Below are 17,677 nucleotides of genomic sequence, written 5' to 3'. Positions count from 1 at the left end.
AATTTTTAGCCAATTAGAGTGGGGAAATAGTTAATCGGGGATTAAAACTGTAACACTTTGCAGGATGTGATCGAAAAATGGCATGGATGAAAGATATGCTAGAAAATAACTGAGATAAAACCCCACACTGTGACCGGATATCAAACAGTGCGTTGGTGTGAGTTTGACACGAGCAGTGGCCAACTTACATGCATGAATCTTCCAGCATGCAAATAAACCATCGCGCGTCGAACCCACTCCATCGTGCGAAGGTTGACATCCTTCAAACAGGTTGAATTTTATCTCTTTCTGGGCTCTGGAAGGACCAGTGCACACCTAGAAGGCAAACCAAGCAGTTTATATATACTAAAAATGAATAATTATTACAAACAGGGATAACAGGAATAAAATACGACCCATAAACAGCTGGGATACCAAAACAGAGGCCTTAGACCAAGTTGCCCATGCAAGGGCAATTGCTGGAAACAGGCTGACCATCACGCGATGCAGTCAGTTCATCGCGCGAGTGTCATGACTGGACTTCCAGGAATTGCTTTGCATGCCTGGGCTCTGAGACATGTTCAGAAGCAACCCAGGGGCATTTCCAAGCTAATGGATAAGAGTTTTAAGTTAAACTACGAATTTTATCATGCAAAACAGTGAATCAGTTTTAGTCATGCTTCACAGTTATTCATAACACTGATAAAACATAAAATAAACTAGCATCCCATCCCCATGAGGACCATCGCGCGCTGACGCGAACCGTCGCGCGCGTGACTGGGTCCATCGCGCGTGGGAGTGCCAGTGCACGATTTCTTGTAACCTTACTGACTTTAGGACCAGGACTAGTATAGATTACCAGCCTTGGCCCTGACAGCACCCCTCAGGGATCAAAACAGTAAACAGCAAGGAATTATACCTTTGCTTGAGTATTTTGAAAATGGATTGAACAAGGTGGTGTAGCTTGGAAAATGAGTATATGGATGTGGTTAGAGTGAGGGGATATTAAGTGTATTAGGGTTTGTAGAGCCTTTTTTGCTTGAAAATTGGTAACCTTTTTGAAGAAGAACTATGAGGGGTACTTATAGGGCAAGAGGAGGTGTATGGTGGGTGGAGGACTTGGCCTAGCAACCAGCCAACATGGCTGGCCAGCTTCCCTTGGTGGAGAAAGAGGCCAACAAGGTGATGGGAGTGGTTGTGAGGGTGGTGCAACCCATGCACCTACAAAATGCTGTTCAGTCGATGAAAACGGGGTTCTACAGATCAATAGCCCCCTGATCATCACAAAATCCAGCTGGAAAAAGGTGAAAGTGACAAGTGTTGACCATCGCGCGATGAAATGACTTCGTCACGCGATGTTTAAACCGCACCCCGCGATGGTCAACAGTCAAAGCTTTGACTTTGACCAATACCTGGTAGGCAAAGCATCGCGCTAGAGATTAAATAAATCGCGCGACGGTCAACACCTGAGGTCAGGGTTTTGATTTAGGGTTTTGGGTTTAGGATGGGCTCCACTCACTCCAAGCTTCAAACCATTTCACTTTCAAGACTGTTTTTGATCTGATTCATCATCGAGGGAAACAAGAAATCGAAAAACAAAGTAAAACAATTGGGAAACCAGATTGGGGTGTCTACACATGTGCTTCGTTTACTCCGATGATATATAATGTAGAATAATACCCCAAGCGTAGGGCTTAACACGTCGGTTGAAGCATAATAAATCGGAAATCCGGGATCGTACCCAAGGGAATAATTATATGGCTTGGTCGGATTTGTAGATGCAAGTAAGGGCTTTCGGCTTTTAGACAGCCAACTTTGTTTTACTTTAAATGGTGGAAATAAAAGGCTAAATTAAAAACGAATTAACTAGAGAAAAGATAGGCTAGGTCTAGGAATTATTAACACTCAAGACTCAAGCTAAATCACACTCTTCACCCAATTACACAATTTAAGATACTTGATTAAAAGTTCTCAAATTGGAAGATAAAATGATTTGAGAACCAAGCTAGCTCTAGAATTCATTTGGCAAATACCTCGAGCGACAGAGCTCTAAGCATCATGTGTGGTGGGTAGGCGATGCTCCCACCTACACATGATCAAAGAGGTTAACACATCGGTAATTTGACAAACAAACCCGAACCCCACATCAATTTTCAAATCAAAGTTTAAAGCTTTATTGGGTGCAAAATGCAATTTTCGCCCGAGCCATAAGGTGCTAATCTCCCCATGACATAACCCTTGAAACTACTCACTCATATCTAGAGAGATAAAAGCAAGCAAAAATCTACTCAACATAATTGAAAAGCAACACTAGAAGAAAATTAGAGATTAAGATAGATCGGGAGAAAATAAACAACTTTAATTAAGGCAACAATATCAAAAACTAACAACTAAAGACAGAAATTGAAATATTTAAAACTGAAAATGAAGAACACTCAAGAACAATTTGAATTGCAAAGAAATCTAATCTAGATCTAGAACAAGGTACTACTTGAATCTATCTACTTGTTTTTACAAAACAATGACATAAGCTTTTATACTCCGGAGATCCGTGCCTAGAATATTCCCAAGATGCTCAGAAAATCCGCTCTTAAGTTCTTCGGCATCGATGACAACGGCCTTAGAGTGCTCTATTATGGGGCTCCCATCGATGCCGAGGTGGTTAAGGGACTGGACCACTAAGGGGCTCGGCATCGATGGACCTTAGAACTTGACATCGATGCCGACTGCATTAACCCAGAATTCTGCCTTGGCTGCCTGCCTCTTGCTCGGGCAAGTCAGGTTCTGCTCGGGCAAATCTCCACAGCATCTTATTTTCATTCTCTAAACTTAAGTAAAGATTGCATTTTAAACCTTTCTTTTACCTTTTCTTTACTTTAATTTATTTAATGAAAATAAGGAAGTACCCCCCATTTGGAGACAATGGCATTACCAGAATTTTGAGATTTCAATCCAATCAAAATGTTGACCCCCAGCTTTTAGTGTAAAACAGAAAATAGCACACTTTTCTATCGAATAAATGGCTCAAAACATGACCTTAATCTTTGAATAAAACCTTGCAATTTTGAAGTTGCTCTTAGAAAAATTCAAGGATCAATTACCGCCATTTTTTATCTCGAAAATCGATATTTTTTCGAAAAGTGATTTTTCCATACTTAGATAGATTTTCAGGAGCCGACAGGGTCTTCATTGGTTCATCAGGTACTTGGACGCACTCGGGCTATGAATGATGTCAAAATATGTCTTATTCACACGATTTACCTGAAAACACTAAAAACATACCTTATGAGTAAACGCAATTAAGAAGCAACTAATTAAGCGATGAAATTAACTAAAACTAGATACTAGCGCACCCTGCATTGCATTAACGGGTGCTTATCAACATGTCATACCTATTTACTAAGTTGTGTCAAATGTCACAACATCACCAAACTCCTTACAAGCTGCCTTACTCCTTGCATCGGCCCAGAATACATTCCTTAGTCGACCCTTGTCATCCAAATCCATGGCACAAAAGAAGTCAGAATTGTCAACTTTCATTCTCATGAAATAACTATGCATCGCTTCAGCATCTCCTTCCACAAGTTTTAAACGTCGTTGTTTGTCCACATAATTCTGGCAATCCTTCTGACCATATGGAAGCTTATCAGGTCCCCCGCCTTAATCTAAAGTGAGGCATAAGTCTGGGGCAATTTAATCTCGGTTTTATCATTCAACATGAGCTTTCTTTTCACATGTTCATCAATTACCCTATTACTCTTGAAGAACCTGCACTTTTCCGAGCTTTGATCGTGATTGTGCTCCAAGACAACTAGGTTTAACCTCCACTTTCCATTTGGATATGAAGCAACAATAAGGTGAGCCGGACAATCAATTTTTGTTTGTGGCCGTGGTTTCACCGGGTTGCTTCCTTTCACCCTTGCCTTTCCATCACGATTGCATTGAAGAGTTAGATTCTTCAAGTTTTCATCTTTTCCCTTTCTTGACGTTCTTTTTGCCACAGAAAATCCTTGTTGTTTAGCATATCTTAAGTAATACACATAAGCTTCGTTTGATGTGTCAAATTCCATTCGCACCTTCGGTTCCTCAATTCTCTGTTTACAATTTTTTGTTGTCTCATTAGTACCACTCAATACCTCTTCTTCATTGTCTCCACTCCCTACCTCCTCCTCCTCTTCTTCTTCTTCTTTTTCTTCTTCTTCTACATCTCTACAAAATTTAACAAAAAATTACAACTAATTAAATCTTGTTCAACTATTCCAAAAAAACCATGTAAATTATATTAAACGATGAGGAAAATACCTTCCAAAATCAATTTCGCCATCCGGAGGAGGCATAGCCGACCGAATAGACTCCGGCGATATCAAAGACGATGGTGATGGGAAAGGAAATATCACCTATTGCTAAAAATAAAAAGTAACATATAAGCAAATATGTTAGACTCCATTAAAATGAACATATGATTTATGAAAACATTAAAATGAACAAAGTAACCAACACATTAAAATCCATAGTAACTAAGCAATACAGACTTTAACAATCAATCGCATTTTTTAGTCCGCTTTTTTACGGCAACCAAACATAAGCATGTGGCAATATCAATTACAGACTTTGAACAATTCAACTAGGGCGTGAGTTGATAAATGAACCAAATCGCAATTTCTGTTCAGTATTAACCCTAATTCGAGCAGAAAAAAGCAGTGGAGAAATAATAGAAATTGAAAAAAGAAGTACAACTGAAGTGGAGATTTTGACCTAATTTCGCGCGGTTTGACTATAGTCATCGTGTACTTGACCATTGGACTAAAGTACTGTATTTCCTAGCGCGCGAGAACTTCACCTTATATAGCAGAGAGGTTTTATATCAGAAGCAAAGGGGAAATATCAAAATGGGACAAAAAGAGCAAAAATTGAGGGGCATGGGGGCTTGAGAGAAACACCAACGGTTCACCAATGTAAAGTTCCAGGAAATTTCATTGATAGTTCAGAAGATTGTTTTTGCATTTGGGGCATCCAGAAGTGCTCTCAGAAGAAGATTTATTTGTTACTACTTTTTAGCAGGATTTTGTTGTTGTTGATAAAATGGCGTTTGCTGCTGCTACTACTACTACCTATCAGACATACATTCCTCTCCCTTCTGGCTTAGGTAAAACTTTGATTTCTGATTATGTTCAGCATTAACCCTAATCCGAGCAGAAAAAAGCAGTGGAGAAATAATAGAAATTGAAATCAAAACAAGTTCTGTTCACATCCCCAATTTCAGTTCAAGCCCTAACCCTAATCAGAGTGAAATCGGAACAAGTTCTAGGGCTATGGCAGAGAGAGAGAGAGAGAGAGTGTGTGTGTGTGTGTGTGTGTGTATGGAGACACTGGTGGTGTGCGGTCGCATCGATGGACCCTTTCTCCGGCGAAAATTGCCGCTAGTGGTGGTCAACGTCGGTGTTGGGGAGGCGCGATGGTAGCGGAGGTCGCCAGTGGTGGCGATGGAGGCGGAGGTCACGGGTGGTGGTGGTGTTGGCTGGTTGGTCTGGGTTGAGGTCGCTGTCCTCTCTCTTGCTCTCTCTTCGTTATGTTTTGGGTGTGAAGATGAAGAGGAACTTAGGAATTCGATTTTGATTTTGATTTCTTTTTTTCTTTTTTTTAAATGAGCTGCCACCTCAGCTGATGTGGCTGATGTGTGGCTCCAAGTGCTGTGCCTGTAGCACTTTCGAATTTGGAAACAATGCTTATGGGTCCATTTACTGAAAAAAGCATTAATGCCAAGTCTGCCACAACTACAATGAGGGTCTCGAGAATGATTGATCAAGCATGCATCTCAGAGGGAAGGGAAAAAGTCTCATCAACTTTTGGCAACGAAAAATTTCGTCACGGAAAAATGACTTGGTGACGAAATTTTCTTCATCACTTATTGTGTTTTTTGACGACAAAAAAATTCGTTACAAATTATTCCCTTTGGCTCGTCAAAGGTGACCCATCGGTGACGAAATTTTTCATCACCAATATAATAAATTGGTAACGAAGTTTTTCATCGCAAAAGACATTCTCATATGTGAAAAAATTCCATTTTCTTGCTCCTGCTAGGTTTCAAACCCGAGTCTCTTAGATTTTGTGCTCAAGCTTTATCCAACTACGCCACACACACTTTTCAACATATGTTTGAAATATCTAATTTATACAACATACATTTAACCTTAAAATATATTTTGAACGGCATTTTGAACCATTAAACATTAAAATTAGCAATTTTGATAAACATGAAAGTCATAACTCTTTATGTTATTGTTCAAACCCAATTTAAATTATCTCAATCAGAGTTCTGAGCAAAGAGTTATGCTTGAAATATATTTGGCGACATAGCGTAATTCAAAATTTTCGTCACCAAAGGTATCTATTTGGGGGCAAAATAAATTTTTCGTCGCTGAAAACGTAAAAAAGAAGACAAAAATATTTTTCATCACAAAATTGGTCTATTCAGCGACGAAATATTTTTTTCTTCACCGAATAGTTATCTTTGGCAACAAAAATAATTTCGTCACCTTTTTTGCTCTTTTGGCGACGAAAATTTTATTTCGTCGCCAAATAGGTACTTTTGGTATTTGGCAACAAAAATATCTTTTTCGTTGCTAAATAGTTATAATTGGTGACGAAATAATTTTGTCGCAAAAGTTGTCAATTCGCCATTTGAGAAGACTGCCCGAAGGCGGATTAGAAGTGGGAATCAGTAATGACAAGACCTGTGACAGTGTAGATTTACATATTTTTTCCTTATAGAAAGAATACATGCCTGATTGTCAATCGGTTGTACCGGCAGTATCAGAAGATACCTCAGCTTTCTCTATCGATTAGTTAGGGTTAAATCATTACTTGTCATTTGAACTAAAATATCTACAGTGACGAATTTATTTTTTCGTCGCCAAATATACTCATTTAGCGATGAAATTAAATTTTGTCGCCACTTTTTCGTCACTAAACTTACTTTTTTTTGTAGTGTGAACTTCTATCTAACAAGTGTGTATGTAAAAACTAATCAAGCTTTAGTTACATTTGTTGTTGGTATGTATTCCATAGTAAACGTCGTCATGTTCACATGTTCAAAACTGTTGATTACAACTTTTCAACAATTACTCTATCCACTACAACAATATAACATTCCAATACCATTTATAAATCTTAAACAACTATACAATCCATAACAGATCACATAGCAAAAACTCAAATTTGAAGAATTATACTGAGCACGGGTATTCGTTCAAACACACGAATAACGACACTAGTTAGACTATAAAAGGTTAGCTTAGTTTTTAAGATGTGAAAGTTTATTTATTTTTTATAACTCAAGCGTCTGAACCAGTTTACGCGCACCTCGATTAATCCTGAGGCCAAATCCAACCGTCTACTTGTGGGGAGCCTAATTAAAGCCAGTGGCGTATCCAGGAATTGACAATAGTAGGTGTCACGCTCTCAATTTTAAACATAAAAGAGGTAACTTTAATTAAAGAAAATACTCACAATACACCAAACCATACGCAAAAGCTTTAGTCCTTTCCATTTTTACAAATTACAACATTGGCCCCAATAGTTCCTAAAGATTACATCACTGGCCCACCAGCCCAATGTGTACCAAGTATGAGATAAAGTATAGAGTTATACAATTATCCTTTATCAAAAGACAATAAACATAAAGTTACATTTACATCTTCCCAAGAGAGTTCTACAAAGATGAAAAATAACTCTTCATGTAAAGCTTTCAAAACGACATCAATCCATACATGCACACACACTCCGTGCTGATATCCTGGAATAGTACCTGAAAAGAATGAAGGATTGAGCTACACTAGCCCAATAGAAAATCTCAACTAGCTCTATATGGTTGTGAAATGATGAGTGCCCCAGCAATATATATATAAAGACGAGCAGAGATGCACACTCAATAACAATCCAACAATTAAAACCAATCAAAGTGTAATTCTACGTGTCTAGACTTTACTTGAAGGGCTTAACCTGTTAGCTCATTTAGGGCTTAACCCACTTGGTGCACCATTTGAGTAAATATCAGGGCTTTACCCTTTATCATGGCTTAACCATCGATTTAGCATATCATCAATACAAAAATTCAATTTCAACCATAGCTTACACTAGTTCATCTATTTGAACTACATATCATGACTATCATGCACACAAGGCACAGTTCATAACAATCAAAAAGGGAGAATAACAAGTTTTCTAGGTAGGTACCGATACCAAGGAAAAATGGGGTACCAGTACCCTCCTGGGTTTCTAATATTTTCGTTTCAAGTTCAACAAGGCTATACCCAACCCATGTAGGCATGTACGACTATTCAAAAATCAAACAAAGCTCTAATCACCCCATAAACATGGAGAGAGAGAGAGAGAGAGAGAGAGAGAGAGAGAGAGAGAGAGAGAGAGAGAGAGAGAGAGAGAGAGAGAGAGAGAGAGATTCCTATCAAAATGGATTTTGAGCAAAACTTTAAGTGTAACAAGCTTAGATGTGTCAAGAGCAAGCCTTCCTAAAGCTATACCGCAAGATCTATAACCTAGATGATCAAAAAACGAGATGATCAAGCAAAGATCAACTCAAGTTTGAGAGGAGAAAGAGGAAAACGCCAAAATCAATATATCTTACCTCCAATAATGAGAAACTCGAAATCCAGTTGAGATTTGAATGATTAACACATAGATCTTGAAGTTGGAGGTGGATTTGTGTGAGAATCAAGAGATTTGAGTGTAGATCTTGAGAGAGTGAGTTTTGGTTTTGATTTCGTGATGTATGGATGAGAAAGTAGCTAAGGGTTCCTTTATATATTGGGCCAAAATCGCACGCAGAAAATATCAAAATCTAATGTCAGGGTACCAGAACTAGGGAAAATAGGGGTTTCAGTACTGAACCCGAGAAGGGTACCGGAACTGGCAAAAAAGGGGGTTCCGGTACTAAATGCGAGAATTCATAAAACACTTAGCCACTGGACAAAGGGTACCGGAGCTAGCAAAAAGTGGGGTTCCGGTATCAATTTGGAAGTTTTCTAATTTTTTCAACATTCACCAAAACAAACCCCAATCACATCCAACACATCCACCACACCCCCAAACACCATTACAACATCAAAACTCATAGTTCAACTATTCTCCGAATGTCCGGTACATAATGGTACACATAAATAACCACATTAATAAACACATAACTTAATCAAAATACGATCTTCCACATATTAAACGATTAAAGAAAATAGAAACAATTCAAGGGTCTTTTACAATGGGGGTATCTTTTAAACACATTTCAACAAAATAAAAATAAAAATCGCACTCTTGAGCAATGGCAAAATAATAAAAGAACGTTTGTTCTAAAAATAATACAGTAAAAAAAAGCTACTACATTTACTAAGAACGATAGTAATTCCATAAACTATCAAAACAAATCAGTTATTTAAATTGTCCCAGCGGATCAAGTCTTAGAGCAATTAGATAATAACTAAAATGTCAATATTCAACAATCTTGATCCAATTAGAAAAAATACACCTTTCTTAATAAAAAATTTCCTTAAACCTTTAATTTTGTCTTGATGTCATGGGTGTTATCAAGAAATACAATACTACTTTCAGAATTGTAAGTAATTAATAAAGTATAATATGAATTTGGACATTATTCATCGAAGAGTTTCAAATGGTAAGTGGTGGTTATTTTTTGAACTGTTGTAATATTTAAAATAAAAAAATAAGAATGAAATGATGTACAAAATGTATTGAAGTGATTAAAAAAAGAACAATTTAAGAAATCAAAATAAGAAAAATACAAAATCTAGAGGAAAAAAAAACCACTCAATGGAGGTGCATGCCCCCACTCGTCACCAAGTGGCTCTGCCACTTATTAAAGCCGGAGCAAAACTCTATATGAACCGACCTCAAAGAAGTTGATAACACCCGAGAAGTTTCGAACATGAGACCTTAAGAGGAAGCAAACTCTTAAATCTCAGGTCTTCAGGTCTTGACCACTAGACCAACTTAAAGAGTTAAGAGTATGCTTCCTCGTAAGATCTCAGCTTTGACGCCTCTCATGTATTATCAACTCTTGCGCGGCTAGTTCTTACATAGCTTTGTTCTTACATGTTCAGCTCCAAGCCCAAATCCAAATCCAAACCCAAATCCCAAAGGGCCAAGCCCAAACCCATATCCGGGGAGATGTCCAACCCGGTCAAACCTAATAGTTCCTTTTTCCTTACCGACCAACTCCCCCATTTGAATGCCCAAAATTCTGGCAGAGAAAGCGCCTTGTTATTGTAACCCTGTCCCTTTCCTATTCTAACACACCCAGCGAGACAAAGAGAGAGACGGACCAACCACGGACACAACCCAGTCCCCCCATATTAATTCATTCACTTTGCTAAAAAGCAACACCCATTTCCGAATTGAAGCAAATGCCATAGCATTTGGATCCGGATTTTTGATTGAGGATCTCTGAAGTCATTCTCGGCGGGACATGGGATCGAGCAGCAGCAAACCCAATGCAGCTGGGTCGCCGTCGTCGTCCACTTCATCGGTGCATTCCAGTGGTCGGAGGAATCGACCCTTCATAGGAAGCACAGTGTTCCAATCGTCGTGTCTTCGACCACCTCCTGGATCTCACGACAGTGACGAATCTGACGATGACGAGCAGGTCACTTTTATCTTTTTGCACTCTCTCACTCACTTCTATGCATTGATGGGGATGCAAGTTTATACTACTAATGTTTGTTCGGAGAACTTAGAAACGATACAATTTTTGGAAGCGAAATTCCAAATTTTTTTTCATCAATTTACTAGATAACAATGAGCTGTTTTGATTTGTTGGAAAAAAATTGAACTTCGCTTTGCGGACCGGATAAACATTTTGGGACGGGGAGTAGCTTTTTTCATCTTAGTTATTCACATTTTATAGTTGCACAACGGAGTTATTTAAATTTGATAGAAATTATAGAGACTGAGTTTGAGTTAAATTTCAGTTGCAAAATTGAAATTTTGGCTTGTCTGGTGATTCGTATTTTCCGGGGTGGCTATGAAAGAAAAGAACAATCAAGGTAGGTTTTTGTATCACATTATCCCAGATATGTTTTTAGCTTAGTAGGTAAAAAAGATTGTGGTTTTAACATGTAACAGTACGGTCAGTACCCATGTAATTCACAACCCATCGTGTTTTAACATGTAAAACTGCTAATAAGCCAGAGCGCAAAAATTGTTCTGTGTTTCACATAATCGAGGACTCATAAACTAACTTTAAAACCATAGCCAACAGTAATTGGTTATCCATCTTTACCACCTGGCGCTATGGAATATGTATATTTCTATTCCTATTCCTATTTCAATTGTTAATTTGTTATCGTTTTTTTTTATAGGTGTTAGCCGCCAAACTTTTAAGGTATAAGTTGAGGATTGGCATGTGCCTAACTGTGTGTATGACTGCAGTTTCTTAATTTGCTTTCTGTCCCGTTCTGTACCAGTTTATTCAGTAAATGCAGTGCAGCCTATGTTCACAGACTTAATGTAGTATTCTGCATCTTCTGCCTGTGTCCTTGCGTGAATGATCAAGGAATATTTTGCCGCACTTCCTTTTCAATCAACCCCATTGCATTTGTCTTATGGGTGCAGTACAGAAAATATTTGAGGACCAACCAGGTTTCAGTCCAGTGCGTACTGGACAGACATATTGGCGCATAAAAGTCCTATTTGCTTGTGTAGATGTCAAAATACATACATCCATGCATCTTTCCTTGTTCAATATGGAAACTGCACTATCTAGACTCCAGGACTTGATCTTTGAATGCTTAGATTCATTCTCAAATATACGGGTACCAATTGATTTATCTATACACGCACAGACACACTCAACTCTCCCTTTTGTGATTCCTTTTCCTTTCTACCCTTAACTATGAAATGATGTTTCTTGGCCTCACCGACTAACCTAAGACTCCGGTTAATTTATCCATTTCAAAGTGCTCATTTTTATTTTGCATTCATTAGAAAGTGGTCTAAACATATATAAGCCTGGGCCCTGCATTGGATTGCAAACTAAATCTGGGTAAACATCTTGAATATTGAAGTAAAATGATTTCGACTAGGCATAATGCTTTTGGTGCATGCTTTACTTTGGGAAAGTAAACTGATACTACTCACTCTGTTTATTGGTGTTCTTTAGTGTAGAAAAGTAAAACTAACATTAGTTGGCCCACACATTCTTTTTGTGTATCATCTTGCAACTGAAAAAAGATATGTTTGAGCCTGTTCTATTTTAGTACATTGTGTATGCACTTAGGTGGTAATAATTCTTCAGTACCTGTATTGATACGTAATCCATCTTACAGGTTTCTGATCAGCAGAGTCAGGAAATTGGTTGTAGTGACCCAAGTACCAGCCAGATTAAATTAGATGCAGATCAAGTGAAAGCTAAATGTGACGGAACAGTAAAGGCTGAGCAACCTGATGCAACAGCTTGTATACCTTCTAGTACCGAGTATGATGAAGTGGATCAATCAATACTTTCAAATTCCGTGACTTTGTCTAGTCGGTCATTGAGCCGTTCAAGTCGCTTCCTTTCTCGCTTCGGGTTATTTCCCAGTAATAACACAAGCTTCAAGCTGAGCAGAGCAACAAGTTTAGGGTCATCAAGGGCTTATTCGGTATCAGCAACAAGTTTCACAGTTCCAAATGAACAAGATCAACTTGATCTACACACAGGTCCTTCCCTTGGCTTAGTTAACAGAAATGAACCTTCACGAGGTCGAAACTTCCTTCCTGCATGCCTTGTCACTAGGTCCCCCCCACCACAGTTTGACGACTTTGCTTCTGGTAGCTTAGAGTCAAACCCTACGACTTCTGCTTTTTTTGATAATTTGAGAGATGATCACATTTCTCCTCCTCTAAATGTGGCAAGAGATATAGAAAATCCTAGAGGTGAGTCCAATGTAAATTCGCGTTCTTCAAGAAATGATGTCATAGAGAGCATGGAGACAAGAATTGGTGATAGGCGTATGGAACGGAATGTTCGCTTTAGTAGGACCCTAAGTGTTGGAAGACTTCGTGATCGAGTTCTCCGGAGATCAACATTTCCCGACTTCACATTTTCTCCTTTGGAGCAAGAGAGGGAAGTGAGAGATACTAGTCACCAAGGCGGAACACAGGCTTTGGGTGGTGGAACTGGGGCATCGGCCTCGAATGGTAATGGCTTCATCTCATCAAGTTCTTCTGTCCGTGCTTCAACAGGTATGCCTAGCTCGTTCTACACTGGTCAAGATTCTGAAGTGGAAACCTTTCATGCAAGAGGAACTAGATATCATGATCTTTTGGAACACAGATCAAATTTCCTTGAGCGTAGACGAAGAATACGGTCTCAGGTTTGCAAGTTTTCTGCACTGGTTAATTATAATAGTGTTGCATATAATTTTTTGATCAGAGAGTTCTACAAAGCTATAGCCTATAGTTATCTATCGGCTTATGGTCATAGAACTACTTTTACCCTGCATATCTAGATTCTTTGCAAGGCCTACTCACCTGTTTAAGCTTACCATTTTCCTGTTTATAACATACCCTGCCTAATATCATTCCCATTTTACTGTCTATAACAATACCCTGCCAAATATCAACCTAATTGTTCAGGTACAGTAAGTCTGTGGTTTACCTTTAGGTTCTCTTTGTTTTGACAAAAGATGTTTAAGCCAAATACATGTTACTATGTTACTCAATTCCCTCTGTTTGGTTGGATAAAAGTCAAGCAAAACATGACTTGTGTTTGAAATGCCCATAAGTCATTTTCGGCACATTGCACAAACCTTGCCCGAGCCCACCCTTTTGCTTAAGACTCTGGATATGGAAATTAAATCAGAGTGCTTCACCACGCGGTGTGCATAATAGCAGCTAGCACTGGCTCTTTCACAGTCGATGTTCTTGTGAGGCATTTGGGAACAAACCTCAAGCTTTTTCCCATAGCACCGCCTCTTTAAAAATTTCTTACAACTACCAAACACTGGAAAATAAAGGGAAAAGTAAGTTGTCCCTGCCAAATGTTTATTTATACTAACAGAACCACGTGGGATTCTCCACCATCTGTTCTAAGGTGTCTTTCTGTGACTTGTATTTGTGTGCTCAGGTGTCTAGTTTTGTGTTTTCTCGCAATAACATCTTAAGTAAATGACTCTTTAGGTCCATGCTCTTCAGCGGTTGGGCAGCCGTTTCGAGAACCTGTCTGGACATGAGAGGTCTTGCATCATATCTGGTCAACATCGGACAGGTCATTGCACTTGTCCTATTGCGACTCGGGTTTCTAATACAAGTGATGACACCAGTGCTAGGGCTAGCATATCGAGAATTGTCATGTTAGCTGAAGCTTTGTTTGAGGTAATTTGGTTGGAATGAGGGCAACGCTTCCAATATTCTCCCTTCCCATGTACTTTGGATAAACTGAACTTGTTATGCATAATCAGGTTCTGGATGAAATTCACCAGCAATCTGTAGTTATATTGCCTTCTGTTGCTTCAAATGGATCTATTCCTGCTCCTAATGAAGTTGTGGAAGCCCTGCCGGTGAAACTGTACAGCAAATCACAAAAACATCTGTATGAGGAGGCTGCACAGTAAGTACTCACGTTCCACTCTGTCTGATGATTTTCGGCCTGTAACTATAATTAGTGGTTTTGACTGACTCTTGATTTCTAATAGCGACACTTAAAACAAATTGAAACTGTTAGTTACTGTGAAATGTTATTTTCCCGTTGTCTTAATTCACAGGTGGTCCTAGTGGAAGAGATAGGGAACTGTATGATACAATTTGAAGTATCATTTTTCACCATATAATTACCTAGTGGCCGAGTCCTTCATTTTTTTCTTTCTTTTCCATTTTTGTGAAAACAAAACTATGACACTTCTACAAGCAGGAATGCTCAAATCTGAGATCTCCAATCTTCATAGTGATGTAGCTACTGACGCACTGGATTATATCTGTTTTCTGCCCTCCACTCCCACTCCCCTTTCCTCTTTGGTTAGATAAACTTTCATCCATTAATTCTTGATTATCTTTTTTCCTCACTTTTCTTTGGGCCATTCATTTAACAGATGTTACATATGCCTTGTTGAGTACGAGGAAGGAGATGGTGTGAGGATACTTCCTTGTCACCATGAATTTCATAGATCATGTGTGGACAAATGGCTCAAGGAGATTCACAGGTATGGATTTAATTAACATTTATTATTCTATATTCAATGGTTGTTTGAGCAATCTATATGCTGTTATAAAAACCCAAGAAAAACTATTTTTTTGGTTCCAGCTCACTGTAGGCGCATTCATTTAGGAAGCTTTAGTGCAAAAAACTGTATACTTTAGCCAGAACTTTTAGCAAACTGTGAAAGTGTTTTAGGAAGTTATTAACACTTGGCTTACTTGTGAAATGAACACAGGGTATGTCCGCTTTGTCGTGGGGATATCTGCAGACCAGATTCAGTGTTGTCAGCAAATTAAGCGCCAAATGCGCCACTGGTATCTAGTTGACCGGAAAGATGGTAGAAACTGGAGAAGTATCCTAATTGGTGACTGGTGAGGCCTTGAGGAGTTGTCCTTTTCTGCTTGAGTGGTTACCGCTGCTTTGATATATGCTTCAATTGCATATGTGAATACTTCAAACTCTGGTAGAAAGGGACTAACCTGCTCATCCCATGCCATAGCTCTTCTGCTGCCGGAGTCTTGGTAGCTGCAAATGCACATGCTCACATACAACACACGCACACAGGGGGTGGTTCTTTTCGGATAACCAGGTTCTTTTTTGATAACCGGTACTATGAATACCTTCAGAAGGAGGCTGTGTGTATTGCAATGGTCCTATCTGGTTTCTTAAATGCAACTTGCTGATTCAAATGAATCTGTTGTCCTCTCTCTCTCTACTATGAATACCTTCAGAAGGAGGCTGTGTGTATTGCAATGGTCCTATCTGGTTTCTTAAATGCAACTTGCTGATTCAAATGAATCTGTTGTCCTCTCTCTCTCTCTCTCTCTCTCTCTCTCTCTCTCTCTCTCTCTCTCTCTCTCTCGGTTATCTGGTTTCTTCAGTGTGTAAGAGAAAATTGTTTGATTTCGATAAAGATCGAAATCCATCCTTCTCATCTGTCTAAGCAAATAGACAATCTCTGTAAGTGCAAAGGATCATCCATCCCTAATAGGTCTGCTAGTGGTACCATTGTCGTAAGAAATCAAATTGGTGAGAGTCAAGGTTTCGTACTGACGTGTCACAACGGGCATATCCTTGTTGGAGGGATGGACCCGATTGCTACTGGACTATACGAAGTGGATGTTAGCTGAAAACAGAAGATAAAGACGAAAACTAGAGAAAATGTGATCTTAAGCCAAAGCAAACAAAGCTCTGCAAATTTTACATGAACTGTATGACCTAAATTGGTGTAAAGTGGAACCACGATGGTTGTAGATTTTGCATGTATTGCAGTAATGAGGAAATTATCCTCAATGCATTCGGTTTCTCTCGGTTTAACTTGAAGTCTAGGCTAATATTTTTTTGTAGGAGATCAATAATTGTCCCATGGAGTCAGCTCATCTGCCCCCCCCTTTGGATGGACGAGTTTCATGAGAAAAGAAAAGGTTATGGTTTCTTGTGAAATCTCTTATTCGGATTGAACATTTTGGTGAGAAATGGAGATAAAAGTACAAAAAATAAATGCTTTAATTGGCCCTTCCTCTTCCTCACCCAAATCTCACCAAAAAAATTAGTGAGATTTGGTGAGAAATGACTCCCCTTTCTTATCTGATCTCTCTTTCTCACCATCCAAACGAGCTATAAAAGAGATTAAACCGTCTTGTTAGGCTGACCATTCTACTAAGCTCATTGCGGACGCTCCGGAGTCCACTTCAATTATTGAAGATTTACATTACTAAGTATATTTTAGAGCCATCGAGTATATCATCTACGTCAAAAAAATTCTTCATCATGGAATATCAAATGATATGTTTTCAAAACATATTTTTGTCGAAACAACAGAGGTTGGAACACTAAATCAGAAAATTACTTTTTAAAAAATCAGTGCATTCATCATTAATATTCAATGAACATATTGTATTATTTTACTTGGTGGTTGTTCTCGACGAGCTTTATCCATTCCAATTCGGTGCCTATTGTAATTGGAGAAAGTAGTACTAATATACTAGTACACATTGTGGAAGAATGTGACCAGTTTTTTTGGTTTTATGTTGCTGATCTATGTTGATGCAACAATTACCGATGTGTGCATACCGTAAATAAATAAATAAATAACCCTCTGTGAAAATCATCTTAAACTACTAAAATTTAAAAAAGCAAAAATTAGAAGGGTAAATGTAAAATGAAGATGAAAGCGGAGCAAAGATACCAACTAATCGATTATGAATCAGCTTCTTATGTCGAAAGTTTTGAGTAAAATTAGAGGGGACAATAAAAGCCAAGTCCTTCATCCATCAATCATACCGCACGACGAAAAAATTAGATACAATCATACAACCCATGTAGGAGCACATTACAAGATCAACGTAATCGGTTATGTGAATGAGCTTTTTACGTCGAAAGTTTTGAGTAAAATTAGAGGGGACAATAAATGTCAAGTCCTTCATCCACTCATCCATACCACACGAGGAAAAATTTACATACAAGTCATAAAACCCATGTACAAACGTGTTATAAGAT

The 17,677-nt window shown here is 38.6% G+C and overlaps 2 protein-coding genes across 2 annotated transcripts; one reads left to right on the top strand and one right to left on the bottom strand.

Moving 5' to 3' along the window:
- Positions 1-3,431: 3,431 nt before the first annotated feature.
- Positions 3,432-4,940, bottom strand: LOC131307880 (protein FAR1-RELATED SEQUENCE 4-like). Its single transcript, XM_058334606.1, has 2 exons — positions 4,282-4,940; positions 3,432-4,188 (listed from the first exon to the last, which is right to left on the bottom strand). The coding sequence occupies exons 1-2, from the start codon at positions 4,314-4,316 to the stop codon at positions 3,645-3,647; spliced, it is 579 nt and encodes a 192-aa protein (XP_058190589.1). The 5' UTR covers positions 4,317-4,940; the 3' UTR covers positions 3,432-3,644.
- Positions 4,941-10,223: 5,283 nt separating this feature from the next.
- Positions 10,224-15,976, top strand: LOC131308333 (uncharacterized). The gene is made up of 6 exons (XM_058335248.1): positions 10,224-10,648; positions 12,330-13,358; positions 14,164-14,358; positions 14,445-14,593; positions 15,072-15,182; positions 15,414-15,976. The coding sequence occupies exons 1-6, from the start codon at positions 10,472-10,474 to the stop codon at positions 15,472-15,474; spliced, it is 1,722 nt and encodes a 573-aa protein (XP_058191231.1). The 5' UTR covers positions 10,224-10,471; the 3' UTR covers positions 15,475-15,976.
- The last annotated feature ends 1,701 nt before the right edge of the window (positions 15,977-17,677 follow it).

The sequence above is a fragment of the Rhododendron vialii genome, chromosome 11a, assembly GCF_030253575.1.
Source record: "Rhododendron vialii isolate Sample 1 chromosome 11a, ASM3025357v1".
NCBI classification, from domain to species: domain Eukaryota; kingdom Viridiplantae; phylum Streptophyta; class Magnoliopsida; order Ericales; family Ericaceae; genus Rhododendron; species Rhododendron vialii.
Note: the sequence above shows the minus strand (reverse complement) of the source record. Positions and strands in the feature narration are given on the sequence as shown.